General features: G+C 33.9%; 2 protein-coding genes across 8 annotated transcripts in view; one reads left to right on the top strand and one right to left on the bottom strand.

Annotated features, from left to right (window-relative positions):
* The window catches only part of Rh4 (Rhodopsin 4), a 37,271-nt gene extending 13,729 nt beyond the window's left edge, over nt 1-23,542 (top strand). For both annotated transcript variants that reach the window (XM_014232845.3, XM_014232846.3), the window contains exon 4: nt 22,511-23,542. In XM_014232845.3, coding sequence (XP_014088320.1) covers nt 22,511-23,055 — 545 coding nt within the window. In that variant the 3' untranslated portion in view covers nt 23,056-23,542. The remainder of the gene's footprint in view (nt 1-22,510) is intronic.
* LOC106616270 (E3 ubiquitin-protein ligase sina) lies at nt 1,063-17,256 on the bottom strand. Of its 6 annotated transcripts, none has more exons than XM_036360454.2 (2): nt 17,073-17,256; nt 1,063-5,398 (listed from the first exon to the last, which is right to left on the bottom strand). In XM_036360454.2, exon 2 carries the CDS (start codon nt 4,636-4,638, stop codon nt 3,733-3,735), a length of 906 nt encoding a protein of 301 aa, XP_036216347.1. In that variant the 5' UTR covers nt 4,639-5,398; nt 17,073-17,256; the 3' UTR covers nt 1,063-3,732. The 6 variants fall into 6 exon arrangements, with proteins under 6 accessions (XP_036216347.1, XP_036216358.1, XP_036216350.1 ...); XM_036360465.2 differs by lacking the exon at nt 17,073-17,256 and adding an exon at nt 16,707-17,032; XM_036360457.2 differs by lacking the exon at nt 17,073-17,256 and adding an exon at nt 15,770-16,374.
* Nucleotides 23,543-23,603: the final 61 nt, after the last annotated feature.

The following is a 23,603-nucleotide window of genomic DNA, read 5'->3' as shown; positions in this document are numbered from 1 at the left end:
AACTGACTCAAAAGAAATTACCGCAAGTACTGAAATAAACACGTGCAGAAACTAACGGTTTCAGAAATAACGGTAAACCAATGTAGTCAGTCAAATCAGAAAAATAGTGTATTTTGAGCGAATAGTAACAGTAAAAATGGAATATTAGAAAATTTTCGACTGCGTGCGTTTTTTTTTCGCTGAGTGTATAATGATCCGATCTAAACAATTTTATCGGAAATTGAATTATTGCCACAGATAATGATGCATTCCAAATTTCGTAAAGATATATGTACATATGTATGTATCTTCAAATGAAAAAGTTTTCCATACAAGAACTTTATCCCGATCGTTCAATTTGTATTGCAGCTTTGGCGTTCCGACAAATGAGCAGCTTCTTGGCGAAAAAAGACAGGTTCAAAATTTCAGATCGATATCTCAAAACCTGAGGGACTAGATCGTATATATACAGACAGACATGGCTAAATCGACTCAGCTCACTCTACTAATCATTTATATATATTTTTTATAGAGTCTCCGACGTTTCCTTCTGGGTGTTACAAACCTCGTAGCAAACTTAATAAAAAGTATTTTTGTTTAGAATTTTTCTTATTTACTTTGAAGAAAACTTTAGTCGAAAATTGGCTTGATTGATTCTTGGCCGCGAAGCCTGGGAAGCTCTTTTGGGTTAGAATATTCCGCCAAATAGGCAATACTTTGAATAATATTATCGTACATGTTTTTTTTAAATAAACGTTCAAATTTTGAAAATAACCCGCAGAGTATAGTTATAGACCCAATATGTTGCCTGTTGAAACTCTGTATGACTGTTGAGTAGCATTGCATTTGTAACACTTGATCGAGGACAAATTTTGATAAGAGTTTTTATGGCCCACATAACAAAAAAGGAGTATTTAGTTTCGCGTCAAGAGGATGTAGATCAGCCTGGATATATTCGCGCTCAACAATTAATAAGAGTTTACTCTCTGGTTAGGTTAATAGCAACCCTTTAAGGAAGTAAATCCAGGTTTTGATGTGTTGAAGACCTTACAAACTGTATTTGCATAAAAAATCAAAAAAAAATTTTAATTTATTTTAAAAGTTTTATTTTCTCTAATCACTTTAATGTTTAAACACATGTTGTATGTTTACATGCACTGTAGTCGAACTTTCAAGACCTTCATTTCGTACTTTCGTGTTTTAAAAGTCCGTGATTGTTGTCTTATCTATGTAGCTGATGTTTCCTTATATTTATGCACTTTAATTTTACATTAATTCGATTTACTAATAGAGATTAACAAATTAAAAAGTCGAAAATAATTAAACAGTGAAAATTTTAAAGATACCTGTCAATCGTTTTCAGTTGTTGGTTTAAGATATTAACATATAGTGGGGGATACATATGTATTGGGTATTAGCAACTTTATTTAACCATTTTTTAAATAAGTACATGCAATGGCAAAGTGTTAAAACATATTGAGGTGTGATAATTGGAAAGAAAACAATATTCAGTTACAAATGTCCATGCGTATATTTAATGAGATATTAGATAATGATAATTTACAAGTCACATAGGAGCACTAAAAATTAAATGAAATTAAACTAGTGTTGATTTTTCACATTTCTATGATTTTTTACGCTTTTCATTTTATTACTGTTATTTTTAATGTCTTCAGTATTTATCATCAATCATAATTTAGAGATCGACTAACCTATTACAGAATAACTACATCTTTCAGTATACATAAGTTTAGCTTAAGTTATGTATATTTTAATTTTAAAATATCTTCATATAAATTCGCTTGTACAGTTGCTGTACAGAGCGCTAAAATACAAACATACAAACATATATAGATGTTATGTATTTGGGGGAAAAACGTGTGTTTACGATGAAAGTTACCCAGTTGGAAAAAAGCAGAAATCCAGTATGAAAATAGGAACATACATTTAAATATGTCCATTTGTTTGTGGAAAATTCTCCCTGACCATATAGTAAATATGGTAGATAGGTACATTACTTTTTAGATGTCAGCGAAGATCAAATTAAAATACATGCAGACATGTAATAAACATGTATGTTGGTATGCACATTTTTAATACGATGATTCTAAACTGAGATTCACTATATATAAATTGGCATATTCTTACCTATATTTAAGTTTGTCTAATATTATCGTATCTGTTCTTAAATTTTTGCCTCAGTTGCAAAGTTGGTGTCTACTATTTTTTTTACAAACTATTAACACATTCCGCAATTAAGGTTTTTCGTCTTGTTTCGCTTTACGTCCTTTTTGGTTTTATTTTTTATCGATCATTAGTGCAAACAGGCCCAAATGCATTCATTTATGTAATTTAGGTCAGCAATGACCAATTATAAAAAATAACTTGCATTTGTATTATGTATTATGTCTCTGGTAATTTAATAAAAGTTTAACATTTAATATAATGTAGAGAAATATTAAAGTTAGCAGTTAGTGTATCGAAGAATATAGGTTATTTAAAACTGCATTAAATTTTAACAATATTTCAGATTTTTACGGAAACTCTTATTTTATAAATTTCTGAGGCAAAAGAACTATTTTTAAACTATCCCAGCACATTTATTATTTTTCTAACGATTATCATTGCTGTGTCTCACTTGCATATTTAAGAAATGTTTAAGATCCACCGGGTATACGTTAAAACGATTTGTAGTCGAAGATAAAAAGATCTCCGAAAATATCTACATTATTTTATTACTTTCAAACAATTGAAATAAATATTTCAAGTTAACTCCGCTCGGATCAATATGCCAGCTTTTTGATTAAATACTACGCCTATAAGCAATCTGAATGTAAACTTTTTTAACCTGTTTGCATATTTCTCTTAAAGGGGAAGAAAACTAGTCACTTTAGACTAAAAAGAATTATGAATTAAGTTTTCGAATGGATAAAGTAAATGAAAATTCGGGTACATATTTATTCATATTCTGAGTGTATGTTTGTACCTTCTTACATATTCGTTTTGCCATGAAATTATAGGATGATAAAGCAACATTGTGTCGTATTATAATAAATTAAACCAGTAGTTTTCTTTTGTTATTACATTACATTAAATATATTTAAGATTTAGAAGAATAACATAAAAATAGGAAACAAATGAAGCCTTGACTTTATGAAATCGTTTTAAAAACGCTTTCTGCAATATTCGGCAAGCTTCGCAAAATGGAACAAGGTTACAAATATATATGTGCTTAAAAAAATATGGGATACCAGCAAAACCAAATTCATTTTATATATGTACACAATGTATATTTTATTATTAGGTGAAAATTTTGATTTTCATGATCAGTGATCCACGAACATTAAATAAGGTCAAACCTTGCAATTGTCATTTATTAGAAATTAATTCAGGGCTTTAATTTAAAATGTAAAAATGTGTGTATTTTTTATTTAAAGTTTTCCACTCTGCCGGCCAGCTTGTAATATATACATTTTTTGGTAAAAAAAATCCAATTTCTGCCTTTCGCATTTATTGTTTGTTATCTCTAGGTTATTTGAATAGATGCTTGAACCCACTTTTATCATAGATGTAACTATGTGCGCACACTTCTTATTTTTGTCCTATTTCGCAGAAGCTTGTTATCGGGTTTTGCACTCCCTCACATTTGAAAAATCCAAGTCGCACCCTCCCCCTTCTACTATTTCTTATCTTCTACAAATATTCCCTGTCCTTGTCTTCTCTCTCTTTTTGTGTATGTGTATGTTGATTCTTTTAGACAATCGAAATGGTAACATTAATGCCAAGATTCCCGTTGTCCGCAAACAGTTGCGCAATCGATGTGTCAAATACCAGACAATCGGAGTTGTGAATAGCAGATGCAACACCTTCATGTATGGATCGCGGCATAGCCTCCCAAGTGAGGCGTCGACGGTTGCCATTCAACTCCAAACGGTAGACGAAATTCTCGGCTTCTTTCCGCGAGCCGATTAACTGCACAATTGCGAAGAATTGCTGGTGTCCATCATACTTCTCTTGCTTTTCAAGCACCAACATAAAGTGGTGGCCGAAGCAAGACTGCATCATAACCCAATCGACAGCGCCGGGCAGGTTGATGTCAGTGGCGAGAAAGACAATGTCTTCTCCCTGTAGCGTAGTAATGCTTTTGTGTGACATCATTAAATGTTGCATGACCAGATCTAATGGGCCTTGCCACTTACACGATGCACCCGGGCATGGACACAGGTATGGTCGGCATTCGCATGTCTCTTCGTGTTCGGTTTTTTCTGTGTAAACAAGCGAAGCTGTACAACCATAACCCGAGTGTTTGCACGGGAATTTCACATTTGAGGCGACTTTCTCCATTGCCAAATTGCGTATGTTTGCCAATGGTCCGCGACATGTTGGGCAGCAGGTGAGTTTCGAGCGGCACGATACGCATACTAAATGCCCACTAGAACATTGCAATATAGGTGGCAAGACATAATCGAAGCACACCGGACACTCAAACAATGAAGTTAGATCGGCAGACATACCACCATCACCGCCTCCGGCGGACGACAATGATGAACTAGATGAGGAGGATGTATTTGCAGCTGAGGATGTATTGCCGGCCGATGTTGTGCCGGTACCGGTAGTGATCGGACCTTCGCGGCGTTTCGGATTTAGCTTATTTGACATTTGTGTGTGTTGTAACAGGGTGAATGGTTGCTGCGGCTGCGGAAGCGGCTGCGGCTGTGTACAGGACGCACCAGAGGCGGCGATGACGGCGACAGAGGAGGCAGATACGGCTACGGGTGTGGACGCGGGAGTGGGAGCGACGACGTTGGCGACAGCGACAGCGACGGCGCTCTCCTCTTCGTTGTGCACCAGTGCTGTTGATGATGATGATGCCGTCAAAGGCTGTTGGTGCTGCTGCTGAGACGGTAACAGCGTTAGTGTTGTATGCTGTACAGGCTGCACAGGTCGTACTAGCTGTTGCTGCAGTTGCAGTTGGACGCGTGGCAACACTGGCAACGACAGGCGGTAGCGCTGATTATAGTAATCGTAGCGCTGACGATGATGTTGTATATTATGAAGTTGGCTGAGGTACTGTTGTTCTATTAGCAGTTGTTGTTGCTGAATATATAGTTGCTGTTGTTGTTGCAAATATCGCAGGTGATTGTTAAGGTATTGATGTGGACTCTGATTGTTGATATAGACTAAGGAATCGTTACTATTGCTGCAGTTCAGGTTCTGTGAGTCATACGGATCGTTAATATATCTGTTGTTATTATTGTTACAATCAAATTGACGAGTGTTACGTAAAAAACATGTAAACGTTGCGTTTGGCAGTTCACTGGCTGTGCTCACGTAAAAGTATTCCAGAGTGTTATTGTAAACGCTACTATTTCCTTGGCAAGTCTCTAAAATCTACAGTTGCTTGGGTTGTGTTGTTGAGCTGCATTTAAAATATAAAAAATAGGTTTTATAAGTCTCATAAAAAATATATACATACATATGTATTAAATATATTAATGTAAAAATAGTTCGAGTTAATCTGGAAAATATAAAAACTGAAATTGCATTATTGCCTCAGATAACGATCCATTCCAAATTTCGTAAAGATATCTCTTCAAATAAAAAAGACAATTGAGCAGCTTCTTGGTGAAAAAGACAGGTGCAAAATTTCAGATCGATATCTCAAAACCTAAGGGACTAGATCGTATATATACAGAAAGACAGACAGACATGACTAAATCGACTAAGCTCACCATACTGTTCATTTATATATTTTATAGGGTCTCCGACGTTTCCTTCTGGGTGTTACAAACTTCGTGGCAAACTTAATATACCCTGCACAGTGCATAAAAAGGTAAAAACAATATTAAAACCTATGGACAGTTTTATCCCTGCAGCATGTATGGTAATTCCAAAGTTGAAACACGTTAAAAGCCCAAAATAAATTGAATAATTTTTATGGTTACGTAAGATACATCCCTTAGTATTTTAAAAGGAAATGAAATTGTTCTTATTTGTCAGATAAAAGTCTGAGCGTTCTGGTTATTGAAGTCCGACTGTGTTGTACCTTAGTTCACTGAAGAAATTTTAATAGATTTTTGATGCTTTAACTAATGCAATGTTTAATTTAATATTAATAATTTAAATATGCATCTATATTATCTGGTATGTTAATTGCATCAGCAGTTAAGGAATATTTATTTGCTACTATATCCGGTAAAAACTAGAGATAGTATTTTAGGCAAAAATATTCGACTTTCTCTCATTATTTCGTATTACGCTTATCAGGCATCTTGCATGAAACGAAAGGATTAACAAATATGGAGGCAAAAACAGAAAAGTGAAGGTTAATACAATTTCAGAGATTTTTTCTGATTTAAGGAAGAGTTACTCACATCTGCAATGTTATTTTACTCACCAGGAACTAGCATGGAAACTAACATTCATAAGTTAAAATTCATTAGCCCTATGTCTAAGCAAGAGATGAACGATTACACAGATAGTCAATCCGGTCTTAGGAAACTCATAGAAGCTTTAACAAAAATATTTCTGATAATTAAAATATGAATTAACACAATCCTGAATCTGATATCCATTATAAAAATAAGTTTGTAAATAAAATTTCCTTTCGAATTGGGTTCGTTTGTCATCTTTTAAATTTATTTTGTACTACTTTTAAGAAAAATCACATAAAATTAAAAAAAAAAAAATTTTACCAATGATTGGAATTCAACACATGTCTATCATCTTATTTTTCACAATACCAAGCGAATAAAAAAAATATTGGATTTTTTGACCCACCCCAATGTACATATGTATGTCTGTATTTATTAATATAAATCTTCAATTTCTACATAAGAAAGATCGTTTATCACTTTATTGCTTGGGTTTATCAATATTTGGTTCCAATAAGCATTTTTATATGAAAAATTTACCCTTTTTGCACTCATATGTTCTACTTAAGCGTGCAAACCGAAGAACCAGTGTACAAATGTATGCTCATAGATACATATGTATATGATGTACATAGGTATGGGTCTGTGTGCGTGTGAACTCGACCTTTTTCACTCTCTCTTTATAAAATCTATAGTTTATACCTACAACCCATAAATACCAGTGCATACGCACATATTTATGAGCATATATACAGCTATGGACACATAAAAGGCACAAAGTTTGATTTCATAAAAATTCTAAAAATTTTGAAAGTTGATAAAAATGTAAAGATTTTGCATTTAATGTGGTGCTGCCGAACCAGAGTTGTATTGTACTGTACTGTACTGTATATATAAATGATCAGGGTGACGATACGAGTTGAAATCCGAGTGACTATCTGTCCGTCTGTCCGTGCAAGCGATAACTTGAGTAAAAATTGAGATATCTTGATGAAACTTGGTACACGTATTCCTCGGCACCCAAGGGGGTTTGTATTGCAGATAGGCATAATCGTACCACTGCCACGCGCACAAAACGCCATTAAACGAAAACCTCCGCCCGTGTACATATCTTCCAAACCGCTGAACCTACTCAACCAAACTTGCTGAAAATAAGTATTTTTAGCACTTCTTTATACACTGTCACGCCCACTCGCCATATAACGGTTGTGTTGAAAATTATTAAAAGAGCGATAACTTACTAAATAAAAGAGCCAGAAACATTAAATTTCATAGCCAGGATGGCTGGGAAGGGCTTAATGGGAGCCGGCGTAAAAATTGGACAATGGGCGTGCCCTCCCACAAATTGAGTGTGTGAGGTAACCCCATCATTTCTTTCATACACTGTGCAAAATCGGTTGGCAACCACGCCTACTCACCATATAACAAGCTTAAAAATTCTACCCTATATTACTTTACAGTAAACACATCTATCAGTCAATATGTTGAAGCAAAAGTTCTATGTGAATTGGCCATAAATGGCACAGATTACTTTGCAGAAATAGATACACGTAATTTTTTGTTGCGACAGGTAGCAGCCGATATTAATCAATCATTGGGTTAAAAATATCCTATAATTTTTACAGGAGATGTTTTAATCAGGCAAAGTTTTTCGGGCGATCTTAGCCAGTACTGATCAAAAAAATGCTTAAATTTTTGGAAAAATGTATTCGAAGTGACAAAACAAAGGTTAATAGGATAGGAGCAGATGGCAAAATATGTGTCCATAGCCCTAAATGCTAAGAATTATAAGTTCAGTCAGAAGATGCTAAAGTATGGTGGCGGAAATATTAGGGTTTTGGGAGTATTTTTTTGGCATGGTGTAGGCGTGTTCCATGCAAATTAAATAGAAATTTATGCACTATAACAGTCACAAATACGCCTCGAAGCTGTAAAAAATTGATTTTCTGCAGAGAAGATCAATTTTTTGGTTTGGTCAACCCAAAGCTCTGACTTGAATCCAATTGAAAACCTATGAAATGAAGTTAAGACTAAAACTGTAACACCAGAAAGTAGCCATAAAAAATGTGCTAATTATATGTCCATAGCTGTATATATATATTTGTATGTACGTATATACAAGTATATAATGCTGCAATACATCACCTGGTTTTAGATATGTGTATGCCAGCAACCAGGAAAACTTGAATTAGTTATTGAACTTAAATATGCTGGCTTGGTAGCACTTCGAACTCTCCAACACAAAAAAGAGTGTTAGTTTTCAAAGATTTTTATTAGTCTCGTCGGTGTATTTGCATTTCAAGACAAAGCTGTATTGTGACATTAAAGCTTTTTACTGCACAAACTAATGAAAAATGTTTTTTTAGTGAACATAGAACAGACACAGAAACAATAATAATACAAAGACTACTAATAGCTGATATAAAGGGCTTCAAGATTACCCTGTGTTGAATTCTTTCTGTTCATGGTTCTCAAAAATTTGCAGCGTCGGCAAAACTTCAAAACAGTTATGTACCTTTAATAGCAGAACACAACAACAGAATTATGTGGGATCATGCGTATGCGGATATATGTACGCACACATACAAATGAATGTATTTAAAACATAGTTGTTCCAATTTAACGTTTACGATAAGACATTGCGTTTGTACTCTGTGTACATACATACATATACACACATACATGGGCACACATATTCCCTTCACAAATATAATTAAAAACTTTAAATAAACTATGTATGCTTCCTAAAAAACAAAAGTACATTTTACAGTGCAATTGCTTTCTTATGCATGATGATTTCTATAAACCAAAAACCTTATTCTGATCTCGCTGTAATAATATAATACGCTTTTTATACTCTCGTGAAATGTTGCACGGAGTGTAATAGTTTTGTTCACCTAGAGATATAACATAGACAGGTATATATGTATATCAAAATAGTCAGAATGATGAAACGAATTGAATTCCGTATGTCTGACTGTTCGCCCATCTGTCCGTGCTATCCATTAACTTGAGTAAAAATTGAGATATTTGGATGAAACTTAGTGTGGGTGCTCCATACATATAATCTATATAGTATTGCCATAAATTCTGTTACAAAGTTTACAAAGCATAAACCGAGGGCAAGCCCACCAAAAAAAAACCGTTTATTTATTATAATTTGTGTGCAGTGTCAATCAATTCAGTGTTTCCTTTCGCTTATTAACAATGGAGTGGGAAGCTAAAGAAAATCGTATGGCGGAGTTTGCTTTATGTACATAATTGTGTGAAATTTATGAGCTTTTTTACCGCTATATTGGTTTTCCCCAAAAGTCTACAATTGATGACAGAAAGAAAATTGCTCGTTCTCGCGTGGTTCGAACCAATTCAGCCATAAACATTGTTTGCGAACGCATTCGCAAATCTCCTCAGAAAACAGAAAATTGTCAAGGGAAGTGGATACATCCACTAGAACAACATCAAGACTTATTCGAGATAATCTCCACATGAAAGCCTACCGTCGATCAACTGGTCATCTTCTGGCAACCTACTTGAAGCTGATTAGGCTCAAAAGATACAAGCCACTTCTTAGGTGTCACGCGGTCAACGTTCATGAAATTATCCTTTTTACGAATTAAAATATTTTCACTGTTGAAGACGTTTTTAATTAGCAAAACGGAAAAATCTACGCAAAACTTTTCAAAGGCCTACAAAATGTTATTCCAGGGGTTGGCCAACATCCAGCTCTGGATCTACCAGCAAGAATCTGCTCAGCGCATAAGGCAAAAAGCACCCACTAATGGCTTAAAAGCAATATTCCTGGTTTCATAGCTGCATATTTTAATCCATTGAAATACAGGTTTTGATCAGAACTGGAGAACATGACCACTCATATTTGGAGAGTCTCAAAACATTTTTGTTTTGTGCAGCGTCGTCAATACTAATAGACACTGTGCGTACTGTTATTGATCACTGTGTAAAGTCATTTCGAATACAATTTTATACATCGCTCATTTAATATATGCATTAAATTATAAAGTTAACTTTATTAAAATAAATTATTATATTTTAATTTTTATAACGGCCTGAACTTGTAACAGTACTTATGGCAGGACTAAGTATGTACCTAATAAAGAGATTTTCGGTATTCTAATTGACTCTATACCGATCAGACAATGTAAATATTTGCTCAAGGATAATTTGGTATAATACCAAAATTAAATGAAATCAGTCCAGAACTTCTTAGGGTTTGGGAGTTAAATATGAACGAAATCGGTTCAGATTTTAGTTAAACCCCCATATCAATAATGAAATCGGATTATAACCCCGTCCACTTCCCATATATCGGTTATGTTAAAAACTACCAAAAATGCGATAAATATTTATATAAATGAATGCGTCAGAGACATACAATTTTACATCCGAGATGGTACAAGAGGGCTTTGCACCGCCATATCTCCGGACCTACTCGACCGATTTCAACCAAATTCGGTAGGTACTATTATCCTGATATTCTTACATTACAAAAACCACGCATACTTTCCATATAACACAATTTTAAATTTCATCTTTCCAGTATATAAATCAAAAATCAATGAATGGATCCTTATAAAACTTTGGGCGAATAGTTTCTGCGCCACCTTATGACCAAAAATTGTCCAAAACTATTCAAGTCCTCAGATAGCGAATATATGGACCACAGTTCCTATTGCGAACTTATCGGTTGTTATTTGTGAGATATATTATAAAAATTCGGAGAGAATCCTTTTCTGATAATAGTATGCCTGTATGTCAAAAATGGGTTAAATCGAATCAATAATTACCTTCACCCCCGTACACCTGATAGAAATAATTTCGGACTTCCGGGTGACTTTATACCGTATATATCGGTTAATATGTAAGATATCGTGGCAAAATTACCTGAACGTATCATACTGGATATACTATAGTTTAATGCCGAAAATATGTCAATGGGTTCACGAATTACCCACACTCTCATATACTATATATTATATAATGATTTTTGTTATTCTAACAAACCTTATGCCGAACTGTCCGACATCAGTGTGTGAACTATTTATTTATACAATTGTTTGAAAATATGTTCTTGAGTATACCTCAGCAATGGTCAAGGGTTAATCCAACAAGCCCAGACCCTAATATACCCTGTATAGTGCATCCGACTTTCCACCCCACTTTAAACCGTTTAGGTTGATCAGAACGTGTGATATTTTAAAGAAATTAAGTGGAAAAGTTTAATTATAAAATTAGTTTAGCTCTGAACATGAATGGAGTTGGGCTAAAAATATATAAAATCGACTTATAACCCTGCCCTTTCCCCATTTAACGATTTTGTTAAAACTTACTTAAACGCCATAAATCAATAGTTATTGATTGCACTAAAGGTATTTAATTTAACACCCAGGATGGTACAAGAGGACTTTGTAAGAGCCGGGGTCAAAATTGAACGATGGGTGTGATACCACCCACATTTAGGTAAAGTCACATATCTCCGGACCTACTCACGCCTACTTCTCATATAGCACAATTTTAAATTCCAGGATTCGTTCACTTTGCAGTACGCAAATCAAGCACCAATGAATATATTCGAATAAAATTTTGCACAAATAGTAACTTTGAGGCATCTCGAGTCTTAAAATTGTCAAAATTAGGCCATAACTGTTCAAGCCCCCCCCCCATACCGAATATGTGGACCTTAATGAGTGTGGTGAGTTTTTGCCGAAAATGTCGTTCAATCTGTGAAAGATGTTATTGAAATTCGGGGAAAATATTTTTTTGATAATATTATACCTTTGTTTCCAAAATGGGTTGAATCGGATCAATACTTCCCTTAGTCCCCATATACCTAATATAAAGATTTTCGCACTTCCAGTTGACTACCACATATGTATATCGTCCTAGTTATTTTAACTATAGTCTAAACACAATGTATCTTTGTGCCTAAAATGGATAAAATCGGGCGAAAACTTGCCTTAGCCCACATATAACTGATATTCACGATTTTGAAACACGGCTGACTTTACTCCATATATATTTCTATGTTTAAATTTATAAAATTGCTTAAAAATAAGTTCTCAGGTATACCTGAACAATATCAAAAATTAATGCAATCAGCACTTCCAATATTTCCTGTAACCTGACTGTAAACAGTTTAGGTTGGTCGAAATGTGTGATATTTTAATGAAATTAAGTGAGCACATTTTCTTAGAAGTTATAAAATTATAATAATGGTTTATATAACATAAATGAAATTGCCCTTGCTCGAAACCTCATCTCACTAATATAATGAATTTCGATTCTTTGGTTGACGTTTTTCACATCAACCCTTCAGTTGAGTTTATATTACATATATTTCATTGGAGGATAATTCAAGCACAATTTTCGCTGATGGTAAGTAAAATATAACAATAAAACTGAGTGAGTCAAATGTGAAAATCAAAATAAGTTAATATGACTCCAAATATAAATGTAATTCATTCACGATTTCTTCAAACAATGAAGTTGAACCCTTTCGCTAATTTTTTTAATATTGTCAACACCTGAAACTATTTAGCCGGCTTTGATCCTTGCTAGTTGCAAGAGTATAAAATGTTCGGTTACACCCGAACTTAGAATTTAGCCCTGCTTTACTTATTTCTGTTAACAATTTGTAGTAAAGCCAAAAAGAGATAATGGTCAATACTACCCTTATCTCTTATATACGTAATAAGTAGCGCAAGTTGTAGAATTTAATCGTTTTTTTACACGTCCGCCATTTTGCGCACATAGGATTATTCTTATTTTGCATCAGTTATCACGAGTTTCGAGAAGGACTGCAGTCCGTCGAGGCCCTTTTAAAAATTGTGAATCTGAAAATTTTCCCAGTAGTTTTGTATCAAAATATCAACATAATATATAACATATTTTTTTATATACTCAAATATATGTATATATTTTCAAATTACTACCATATATAATTTTTGTCAATACTTTCAATATTGTTTATGTTTAAACTGAACTATATACATATGCCTCTCACGGTAATAAGATTCCATGAGGCTGGCTAACTCTTAAAAAAAATGTTTACATACATACTTAGCTTTGAAGTTAAAACAACCGCTAAATAACAGCATCTTATAAACTGATCTTAAAATTTCGCTAAAAACACTTTCAAGCATAATTTTTTGTTCAACGTATTAAAAGCTATAAAATATGCTGAAGAGAAGAGAATATTGTTAGGTATAAACCCAGGTACTAATTAGGTACCTCCATTGTTGTCAGCATGCATATCAAAAAATTCCCAAACATGACAAAATATTTAATACAGTAGGGAATTCTTTTGCTATTCCAGTGCGGGATCGCCTCAGACTAAGCATTTTTTATAACATTTTCCATTGCAGCCAGATCGACCAAAATAATAATGTTTGCTCATTTTAACTGATGAAACTGTTTAAATCCGTTTTTATGATTTTATGGTTCATTAAAAACTGACTTTTGAACTTTCAATACTTAATAAAGTGAATTAAACTTGTTAGCTCTATATTAATAGATGTTTTTAGTATTTTTTAATTGAAAATAAATACTATAATGCATCACATCACAAAACATTTCAACAAATAGATGTAAATTTCGTGTTTTCTTTAATTTTCTATGTTTAACTCCCTCCGTTCACATACATACATTTTTGGTCGAATTTCAATGAGGACATTCCAATTGCGAAACGTCAAAACTTACTCGATCCGGTCAGCTGTCAAAGTCGGGTAGGTGAGTGGCCCTCTTATTTTCAATGACAGGAGAGTTGGGAATCTTTATCTCTGATTTTTTTTTTACAATTGGGCGTTCTCGTGCTCCTGCATCTTTTGGTATAGAATTTTTGCATTTCGTGCAATCGTGGAGTTTTGCATGAGCAAGAGAATCCCCGTAGTGATATATTTACATCTCATCTGTGATATGTATATATGTACATTTATTAAAGTTTATATAGAAAGATTTATATTAAATATTTTGATAATCTCCAGTACCAGGATGAATTTTCGTATACTACGTATATACAGTTATGGACAAAACAATTTTGTCAGTCATTGAGATTTCAGATAAAGGACAATCAAAAAAATCAACAACCGAAAGGAACTAATTCAAATACTATACATCATCTCACTCTTTATTGCAAATGTGATATTGAAATAAAAAATAAAATAAAATAACTAATAAAAATAAAAATATTTAACCCCATTAGGATTAAGAAATTATGAAAATAAAAATTTGTAAAATAATATTTGGTAGAATATCTTTTATTAGCAATTATGTCGATGCTGGAATTGGGCATACTTGTAGAATCCTAATGTAACACCCGAAAGAAAACTTCGGAGAACTTATAGAGTATATACATATGTACATACATAAGTATGTATGTGTATAAATGATCAGCGTAACGAGCCGAGTCGGTTTAGTGACGACCGTCTGTCATCTATTTGTCAGTCTGTATATACGCAAACTAGTCCCCAGTTTTTAACATATCGTTCTTGCAAACGTCCTTTTCTTTTTCTCCAAGAAGCTGCTCATTTGTCGGAACCGTCAATGTCGGACTACTATAGCATATAGCTATTAAACAAACTGACCTGTCAAAATCAAGTTCTGTCGTGGAAAACTTTTTTATTTAACTCCATATAACATTTTTCAACTAATCGGCGCTTAACCGAGAACAATTGCAAATTTAGTTCAGATGCTGTTAATACAGATACTTTACTCAGGCGTTGATGTTGTTCTTATAAGGTCATCATATATTTCAGTCGTTGGAATGCGGGTTTATAGACAATAAGGAAGTTTTGGCAACATCGAATTCTTTCAGCGATCTTATGCCGATTCTTTCTTTCGTTTGTTGTTGTAGCTGCAGAATTCTGTCGGTTACGTAGTCCCGACTGTCGTGGGAACGGCTTCTTTCTTTCGTTTCGCAATATTTAATGGATTTCACACAAGTCCCGTCCATGGATCCCAAAGTATGGACTAAATTTACACTTCCAAAAAGTGAGCCTGTTAGTTTGTCATAACTGTATGGAGTTATTAGGCATAAACAAGTGTAATTGCATTTTGTTTAAACAAATTAAAATTCACCGTTGATATAATGCCTAATCATATTTTTCATACATATATTATAAACCGTACATTCGAATGAATGTTCACAATATATTGTGTCAGATTGTTTGCAATGCATGCAATTCATATGTACGTATCACAGAAATCAATATGGGAGCGTGTGGCCGTATAAATACGTTTTTTCATTCATAAGGTTTTTTGGACATATGAATGTGTGTTTTTTGACCAACTGAATTTTAGCATATCATATATCATATACAACTTTCGACATTTAGATATATTCACTAGAGAACATTCAAATTATGATGGGGAAATATTTATGATGTAAGTATAAATTAACTTACACACTACCAATTCAACAATCTTATAGGTGACCAAACAAATAATCCACATATGTTGTAATTGTTAACGACATATTCTAAGGCTTCTTCTTCTCACAACAATTTGTAAAAAATACTTATTTCATTACTCCATACGGTATTGTTTTTATGTTTACGTGAGCGACGGAAGTAGGTACCAATCTCCAATATAAACAATACACTAATCAAACACTAAGCGTTTTTAAAAATACAGATTGGGTGTATACACACATATGTACTAAAGAAAATAAGCACTTGTAAATACACTTTGCAATAATTTTTGTTTTACATAATTTGGTTCCTCGTTTTCTTAAATACTTGCAACAAAATAGTGCTAAGTTTTCTTCTATTATTCTTTATTGCAATAAATATATCACTTTTGCTTGGGATCTCAAGCTATATATTTAGAAATGTAAATTCACACTGTCACACTCTCCAAAGATGTTATATCGTATCCCTTATAATTTCCACTGTTTAAATATTTATTTTTTCACAGTTAATGTTTTAATTTTTTTGTTCGCTATTACTCGAATGTCATCTGTTTGGCATACAGAACTGCGCTGCCCTCGTCACTATACCTCCTCTACAATCTTTATCTCATACATTGCAAATAAAAAACAATTAACTATAAGCGTTGCCACCTACAAAACATACATGAAAACGCAACTGATACTGAACTACCAACTGCTACATTCTCGCTCCCACAACTTTACCTAAAGCATCACTACTTTCTAATCACTCGCACTACAAACAACTCCGAAGTGTTTATTATTTTTGCATTAGGTGGCAGCATTAAATGTTATAATAAAAACACAACCTCAGTCGACTTCTGCGCCGACATCAGATACTTCGCTGCCGAAGGGAAATGAACGCTGTATTTTTTAGTGCTAAATATGAATTCACTGGGGTTGTGTAGACTCACTCATTTGACTACCCCTATGCGTAATTGTATACCCTCATGACAATGTAACGATCCGTTTGCAATAAAAGGATAGAAAGTCAAAGCGTGCAACCAACAAACTCAAAGTATTTCAGTCCACTCAAAAACCGAAATGGAGGCGGTGCAACTAACTCATGTAAAACTCAAATGCAGTGGCAGTCTTATAGATCGAAAAGAGTGAGAATATAAATATTCCATCTCTTTTAGGCATGAAACACAGAAAAGTGCTCACTAGCCTCTGCTTCTACATGCGCGTTAACTACACTTTTAGCACTTAGTTCTTTTTTATATTGCTTTTGTTGCTTGCTTTTTTGTAAAGAATCAACATCACTAAATTGTTTTCACTACCTTTTCGAACGATTCATTATGAATTCACATAATTTTCCACAAAATTGTACTTTTCATGTATTAAAATTTTCGTTATAAATACAAATTATGTCTTATTTGCTTTTTATTGTGTTGCTACTAATATAAAAATTATTGCTACACGACATTCAATACTTCCACCAAGTACGTACTACACTAATGATACACTTGATTAAAAACCGTTTTCTATCGCAGTGGTTAAACAAAGATAACTATTGTATCGATGCAGATACGTATTCACTTTAACATAGATAAATTGATGTTGCCACATTTATTATTATTTAACTAAATAATTAGTATTCCATTTACATCTGTTGCCTCGAACACCACATATATAATAAACCAAAAATATATTTAAAACAAAAACTTTGTATATACCAGTGTTGAAAAAGTAGTAAGTCTTTCAACTTCACTCCACACTTTGGGCACAAATTGTGCTGCCAGATCTGCGGATTTTCCGAATTTGCCAGATTTTTCTAGCTTGCATAAGATCTTGCGGACTTATAACCGGATTTTGAGCATTTCTTGGCAAAATATCTATTCTCTTTAGTAATATAATATAAAAATCATTTCGGTTTCTCGTTTCAAAAAGCGAAGATAGAAAAAAATACATTATTTGCTCGGTCGCTTAAGAAAACTTCTTGCACTCTATCAATGGTTCTGCATATACGGTAATGCTGAATTCGATGTTTGATCAACAGAAATTCGCAACGTGCAAAATTGAAAAGAGTTAGATCGAATAATTTTGAAAATCAATCAATACTTAAGAAGCAGTAAGTTTCCTTATGTTTTATGCTATGTATATATTAAAGCCGAATGGAAACATGTTCAAAAAAGTTACTTCTTGCTATTTAAAAGAAGATTATGTCGAAAAAAACGATGCGGAGTTTGCAGAATTTGATAAAATGACAAAATATTATCAATTTAATTGGGAGCCTTTGCAAGATGAATATATTGGTATAAAGTAACTGTAGAATTAAATCTTCTTGTAACAGATCCCCTATCGATTCCTTCCGTGGAAAATACAGGTAATTTTATATAACTCTTGCTACAGAAATCAACAAGCGTTTCCCATTTGCTGAAAAAGATGTTTAGTTACTGCATGCCCTTGCCTTTTTAGATTCAAATAATTTGTAGCATACACGAAATATTGCAAAACTTGCTGATTTTTTAGTATTCGAATAACTGTAACAATTGTAGACTTCATTATTTTTATACTCTCGCAACCTGTTTCTACAGAGTATAATAGTTTTGTTCACCTAACGGTTGTTTGTATCACCTAAAACTAATCGAGTTAGATATAGGGTTATATATATATAAATGATCAGGATGAAGAGACGAGTTGAAATCCGGGTGACTGTCTGTCCGTCCGTCCGTCCGTCCGTCTGTCCGTCCGTGCAAGCTCTAACTTGAGTAAAAATTGAGATATCTTTATGAAACTTGGTAGACATGTTTCTTGGTACCGTGAGACGGTTGGTATTGCAGATTGGCGTAATCGGACCACTGCCACGCCCACAAAACGCCATTAATCAAAAACAAATAACTTGCCATAACTAAGCTCCGCAATAAGATACAAGACTGTTATTTGGTACACAGGATCACATTAGGGAGGGACATCTGCAGTTAAAATTCTTTTTAAAAAGTGGGCGTGGTCCCGCCTCTAATAGGTTTAATGTGCATATCTCCTAAACCGCTAATGCTATAATAACAAAATTCACTAGAAGCAAATGTTTTTAGCACTTCTATTGACGGTGTGAAAATAGTTGAAATCGGGTGGTAACTCCGCCCACTCCCCATATAACGGTACTGTTAAAAACTACTAAAAGCGCGATAAATCAAGCATTAAACACGCCAGAGACATTAAATTTTATCTCTGAGATGGTATAAATTGGCTTTATAGGAACCGCGTTCAAAATTAGTCAGTGGGCGTGGCACAGCCCACTTTTAGGTGAAAACCCATATCTTGAGATCTGCTCAACCGATTTCAACCAAATTCGGTGCATAACGTTCTTTTCATGTTTCTATGTCATAGTGCAAAAATGGGCGAAATCGGACTACAACCACGCTTACTTCCCATGTAACACCATTTTCAATTCCATCTGATTCTTTCACTTTCCACTATGCAAATCAGGTAACAATGATTATATCGGGGTAAAACTTTGCGTGAATAATGCAATTAAAGTATGCCACCTTGCGGCCAAAAATTGTCTAAATCGAACCAAAACTGTTCAAAGCCCTAAGTACTAAATATATGGACCCCATTGCCTATAGTTGACCTTCTACCGAAAATATCAGTCAATCCACAAAGAAATCTCAAACGAGTATACCATTTGACTTTGCGAGAGTATAAAATGTTCGGTTACATCCGAACTAAGCCCTTCCTTACTTGTTAATGAACGTAATAAATCCAAATTTGACTAAATGATGTTTTCAAACTTTTTTTCTTGGAAAACTAATGTTAAAATAATATATAGTATGTAGTATATGCTCCAGAAGCCTTTTTTAAATTTAGAGCACAGAAGAGAGAACCACCACATGAAAACAAAAAGACATCATACTTTCGAATATAATAGGTTATACAAGTACATGTAAATATGGATCTTGCTATGCTTTTATGTAATTTGATATCCTATATTGAACATAAATAGTACCCTCAGGACGTTTTATGTAAAAACATGACATGTGAAGTCGGATTTGTCCCGATTTTTCAACTCCCTGACCCACCACCTCTCGAATGTTTGTGCACTTCGGCTACGCGACACCTAGAGTATGTTGCATTAATCATTTGTATATTGGGATGGTGGTCTCACATTTTGCTTGCAAGAAATTACCATGAATGTGGTAAAACAATATGCATAATACCCGCTTAATAGTAATTCCCTAATCCACCAGAATGTATTGAATACCTTCTACTAAGGCCAAATTTATGACAGGAATTTCCCAATATTTCAGGAAGTATTAAAAACCCATAATTTTTTATTCCATATTTTAATTTTTTTTTTTATAAAACATTCATAAATTAATTACAATTCTTATTTTAAATAAAATGATAATCGAACTAAATCATTTTCGGTTAAAAGAAATAAATATGAAAGCACCTTAATATTGTATGTAAATATAAAAAAAGTAAAAGAACTCCATTTTTATTAGAATTCATTTATGTATAGGTATATTATTACATTGAATACCGCTAAATATTATTAAAAATTTAAACTAAATTTTTTTCAGTATCTTAATTTTCTTATTCACAATTTTTCAAAATATTTCTATTATTCTATACATACATATTTCCATATAACATACCAAAAATAGATAAGGACATTCAAATTTCCTAACATATCGTATATATTCATTTGAAACCGAGCGCTCTTGCAACCGTTCAAAGAATTTGAAAGTGAAAAGGAATGCGGAAAACAAGAACACAAAGCGTGCCACCCGAACACGAGTGGCACCGTTCCTACAACAGTCGGGTCTACGTAACCGGAACGGACCTGGATTTATTCCGGCAAAGGACTGTCAACTCGGCAGAATTCTGTCGCTACAACAACAACAACAGCACGCGTGGCACAGTCCCTTCGTCTTACCTCGTCGTCCCCTCGCCCACAATAAAACGGTTTGGGTTACAAAAGAGCCCGTGTGTGAACTGACACTGACGAAAGACGAAAATATGTATGTATGTATGTACATCTTAATTCTCATCGTAGTAAAAAGTATTACAGCAATTAATTAGGAATATAAACTCTCTTTATAGAGCATTATCTACCGATTCAGAGATAAAAGAGTTTTAACAACTTGATTTAACAGAATTTTGAGTCAAAGAACGAATATTTTATCTCTGATGAATATCTTTTCCGCATCGCACAGGGAATGCTGTCACTACCTCATTCTTGTGCTTGTGTTAAGCGGATACTTTCTATACGAAATTTAATCAAAACAAAATGTAGAAACAAATAAGTCATCAAGCCACATTTGATTCAGGCTAAAGACTTTATACGACGATTGTGTTATCTCATTAATTTCGGTACTCTCAATTACATTTTCTCACATTTTCTGGACTAAATTTGGCACACTTTAGAATTATCAGATACCATCCCTGGTATATACTGACTTAATGAACAACGTTACACTTAAGGTGAAATTAAATTTAGAAGGATGACGAATTAATATTTTTTCAGTAGAGTTCCATTGAAATTATTTGAAGGGGACGATTGGGTAAATCAGGGTCTCTAACATGATTCAATTATAGGAGGTTGTCGATAGCCCAATAACAAACATTTATTTATTTACTTTATTTTATATAATTAATATTATAATTTTTCAGCACTTCTCGAACGACTTATATTTGCTCTATCAATTTACTCTAAATTTACTAAGAAAATTCATAATTCCAGTGATGGGGACAAGTTTTCTCACTCCAGCTGCAGCAAAACATCCCCAAAACATGACGGAACCTCCACCGTGCTTAAATGTGGCCAAAAGGTTTATGTGAAGAAGACGTTTATTTTTATAGCGCCATATTGTTACCATCCTTACTACCTTCCATCACTGTATTTAATATTAAATTTAGATTCATCTCTGAATAACACACGTCTCCAGAATCGAAAACCTTTATTTTTGTACAATCTGGCGAATATTGAACGCTTCATTCTGTTCGTTACTTACATAAGGGATTCTTGCAGCGGATCTGCTTCTTATTATTTGTTTTCGAAGAGTGTTACGAACAGTTTGCGCGAATTCAGTTAACATTTTTGCTTGCTTTGGTGCCGAAATTATTGGATCCTTACGTACCTCTTTCCCTAAAAGTGACGTAATTCTGCGCAAAAGATTGCTTTTACATTAATTATATACGTTGCATGGCTTCGGTGTATAATTTTTCTAATTTCCCTTAGAGATTTTTCCTCCTGAGGCATTTTTAAAGCCAATTCCCGAACGTAAAAATAATGCATAATTTATGACAAAAGAATACAATCTTTATTTCGGGGAATTGAAATATTTGCTCTAGATCAGATTATAGATGGGTGTATGAATAGGAATTTTGCGTACGCGCCAACTGAATTTTTCGAATTCCTGGAAAATCTTTAGTAGAATTGGAAATGCGTTTTTTGAGTGATAACTGAATACGAATAGATTGTAAATCACACAAAATCATCAAATTGTGAACAGAAAATTCATAAAAAAAAAAAAAAAAATGTTTTTGACATTTTGAATACAAACACTTTCGTAAGAGGAAGCACGCTTCGCATCGACAGAACGTTATATAATTTAATCATGAATTTAAAAGAGGATGTATGATTATGAATTTTGCATATGTAATACTAATTTATAGCACAATTATTCACCAGTTATAAAAACTCGGTATTTTAAACACAATTTTCATTTTCGAAAACTAAAACCATTCTTCTTTATATTTTTTATTCTAGAGGGCTATTTAACATCTTGCACTTTCGACTACCTAACGGACAACTTCGATACGCGCCTTTTCGTTGCCACCATATTCTTTTGCAGCTTCGTGTGTCCGACATCGATGATCGTCTATTACTACAGCCAAATAGTTGGGCATGTCTTTAGTCATGAAAAAGCTCTACGCGAACAAGCCAAGAAAATGAATGTTGAGTCTTTGCGATCAAATGTGGACAAGAGCAAAGAAACAGCGGAAATACGTATCGCGAAAGCAGCCATTTGCATTTGCTTCCTGTTCTTCATATCGTGGACCCCGTATGGAGTAATGTCATTGATTGGGGCATTTGGTGATAAGAGCTTACTGACGCCGGGGGTAACCATGATACCAGCCTGCACTTGCAAAATGGTAGCTTGCGTCGACCCATTCGTGTACGCTATTAGTCATCCTAGATATAGAGCGGAATTACAGAAGCGTTGTCCATGGTTGGCCATTAAAGAAAAGTCGACGGAGGCTTCAACAGCGGGTTCGACCACCACTGAACAACAGCAGACGTCAGCAGCGTAAAGTTAGCTCATAAGGTTCACTAGTAGCTGTTGGTAATACTGTTGGATACATTATCTTATAAGAAACTTTAGTAACATTAGGATTTAAATTGATGAGTTTTTATCTGTTATACATGCATATATGTACATATGTATGTACCTAAAAGTTACTTAGATTAGATAATTATTGCGACAATCTTCGCACACACATGTTGATGACTTGGCTCTGGACAAGGATTTGAATTATCACCTATAACCAAACGGAACACTCAAGGCTAAACGAACTGATACACGACTTGGTAACACATAAGTATAAGTAACTGTGCAATAATGCGTGGGCGCCAAAGGAGCTGCATTGTGCACGAAAATTACAAAAAAAAAAAACTAATCGATTGTCACAGTTAGGTTTGATGTAACCAACTGATATCAATTTAATATTTATTTGTAGCTCTATTATTTACCTATGTAATAGAATTGGGAAGAATAAATAGAATTTTATTGCAACTTAATCATTTCTATGTGACTTTAACAGATAAAGTTTCATTGTCGATATTTTTGCAAATATGGGCT

Source organism: Bactrocera oleae, chromosome 6, assembly GCF_042242935.1.
Source record: "Bactrocera oleae isolate idBacOlea1 chromosome 6, idBacOlea1, whole genome shotgun sequence".
Taxonomy (NCBI): Eukaryota; Metazoa; Arthropoda; class Insecta; order Diptera; family Tephritidae; genus Bactrocera; species Bactrocera oleae.
This window is presented reverse-complemented; position numbering and strand designations above follow the sequence as displayed.

Bases quoted from the DNA above. Each gene is read 5' to 3' on its own strand.
- LOC106616270 (XM_036360454.2), bottom strand. From the start codon at position 4,638: ATGTCAAATAAGCTAAATCCGAAACGCCGCGAAGGTCCGATCACTACC.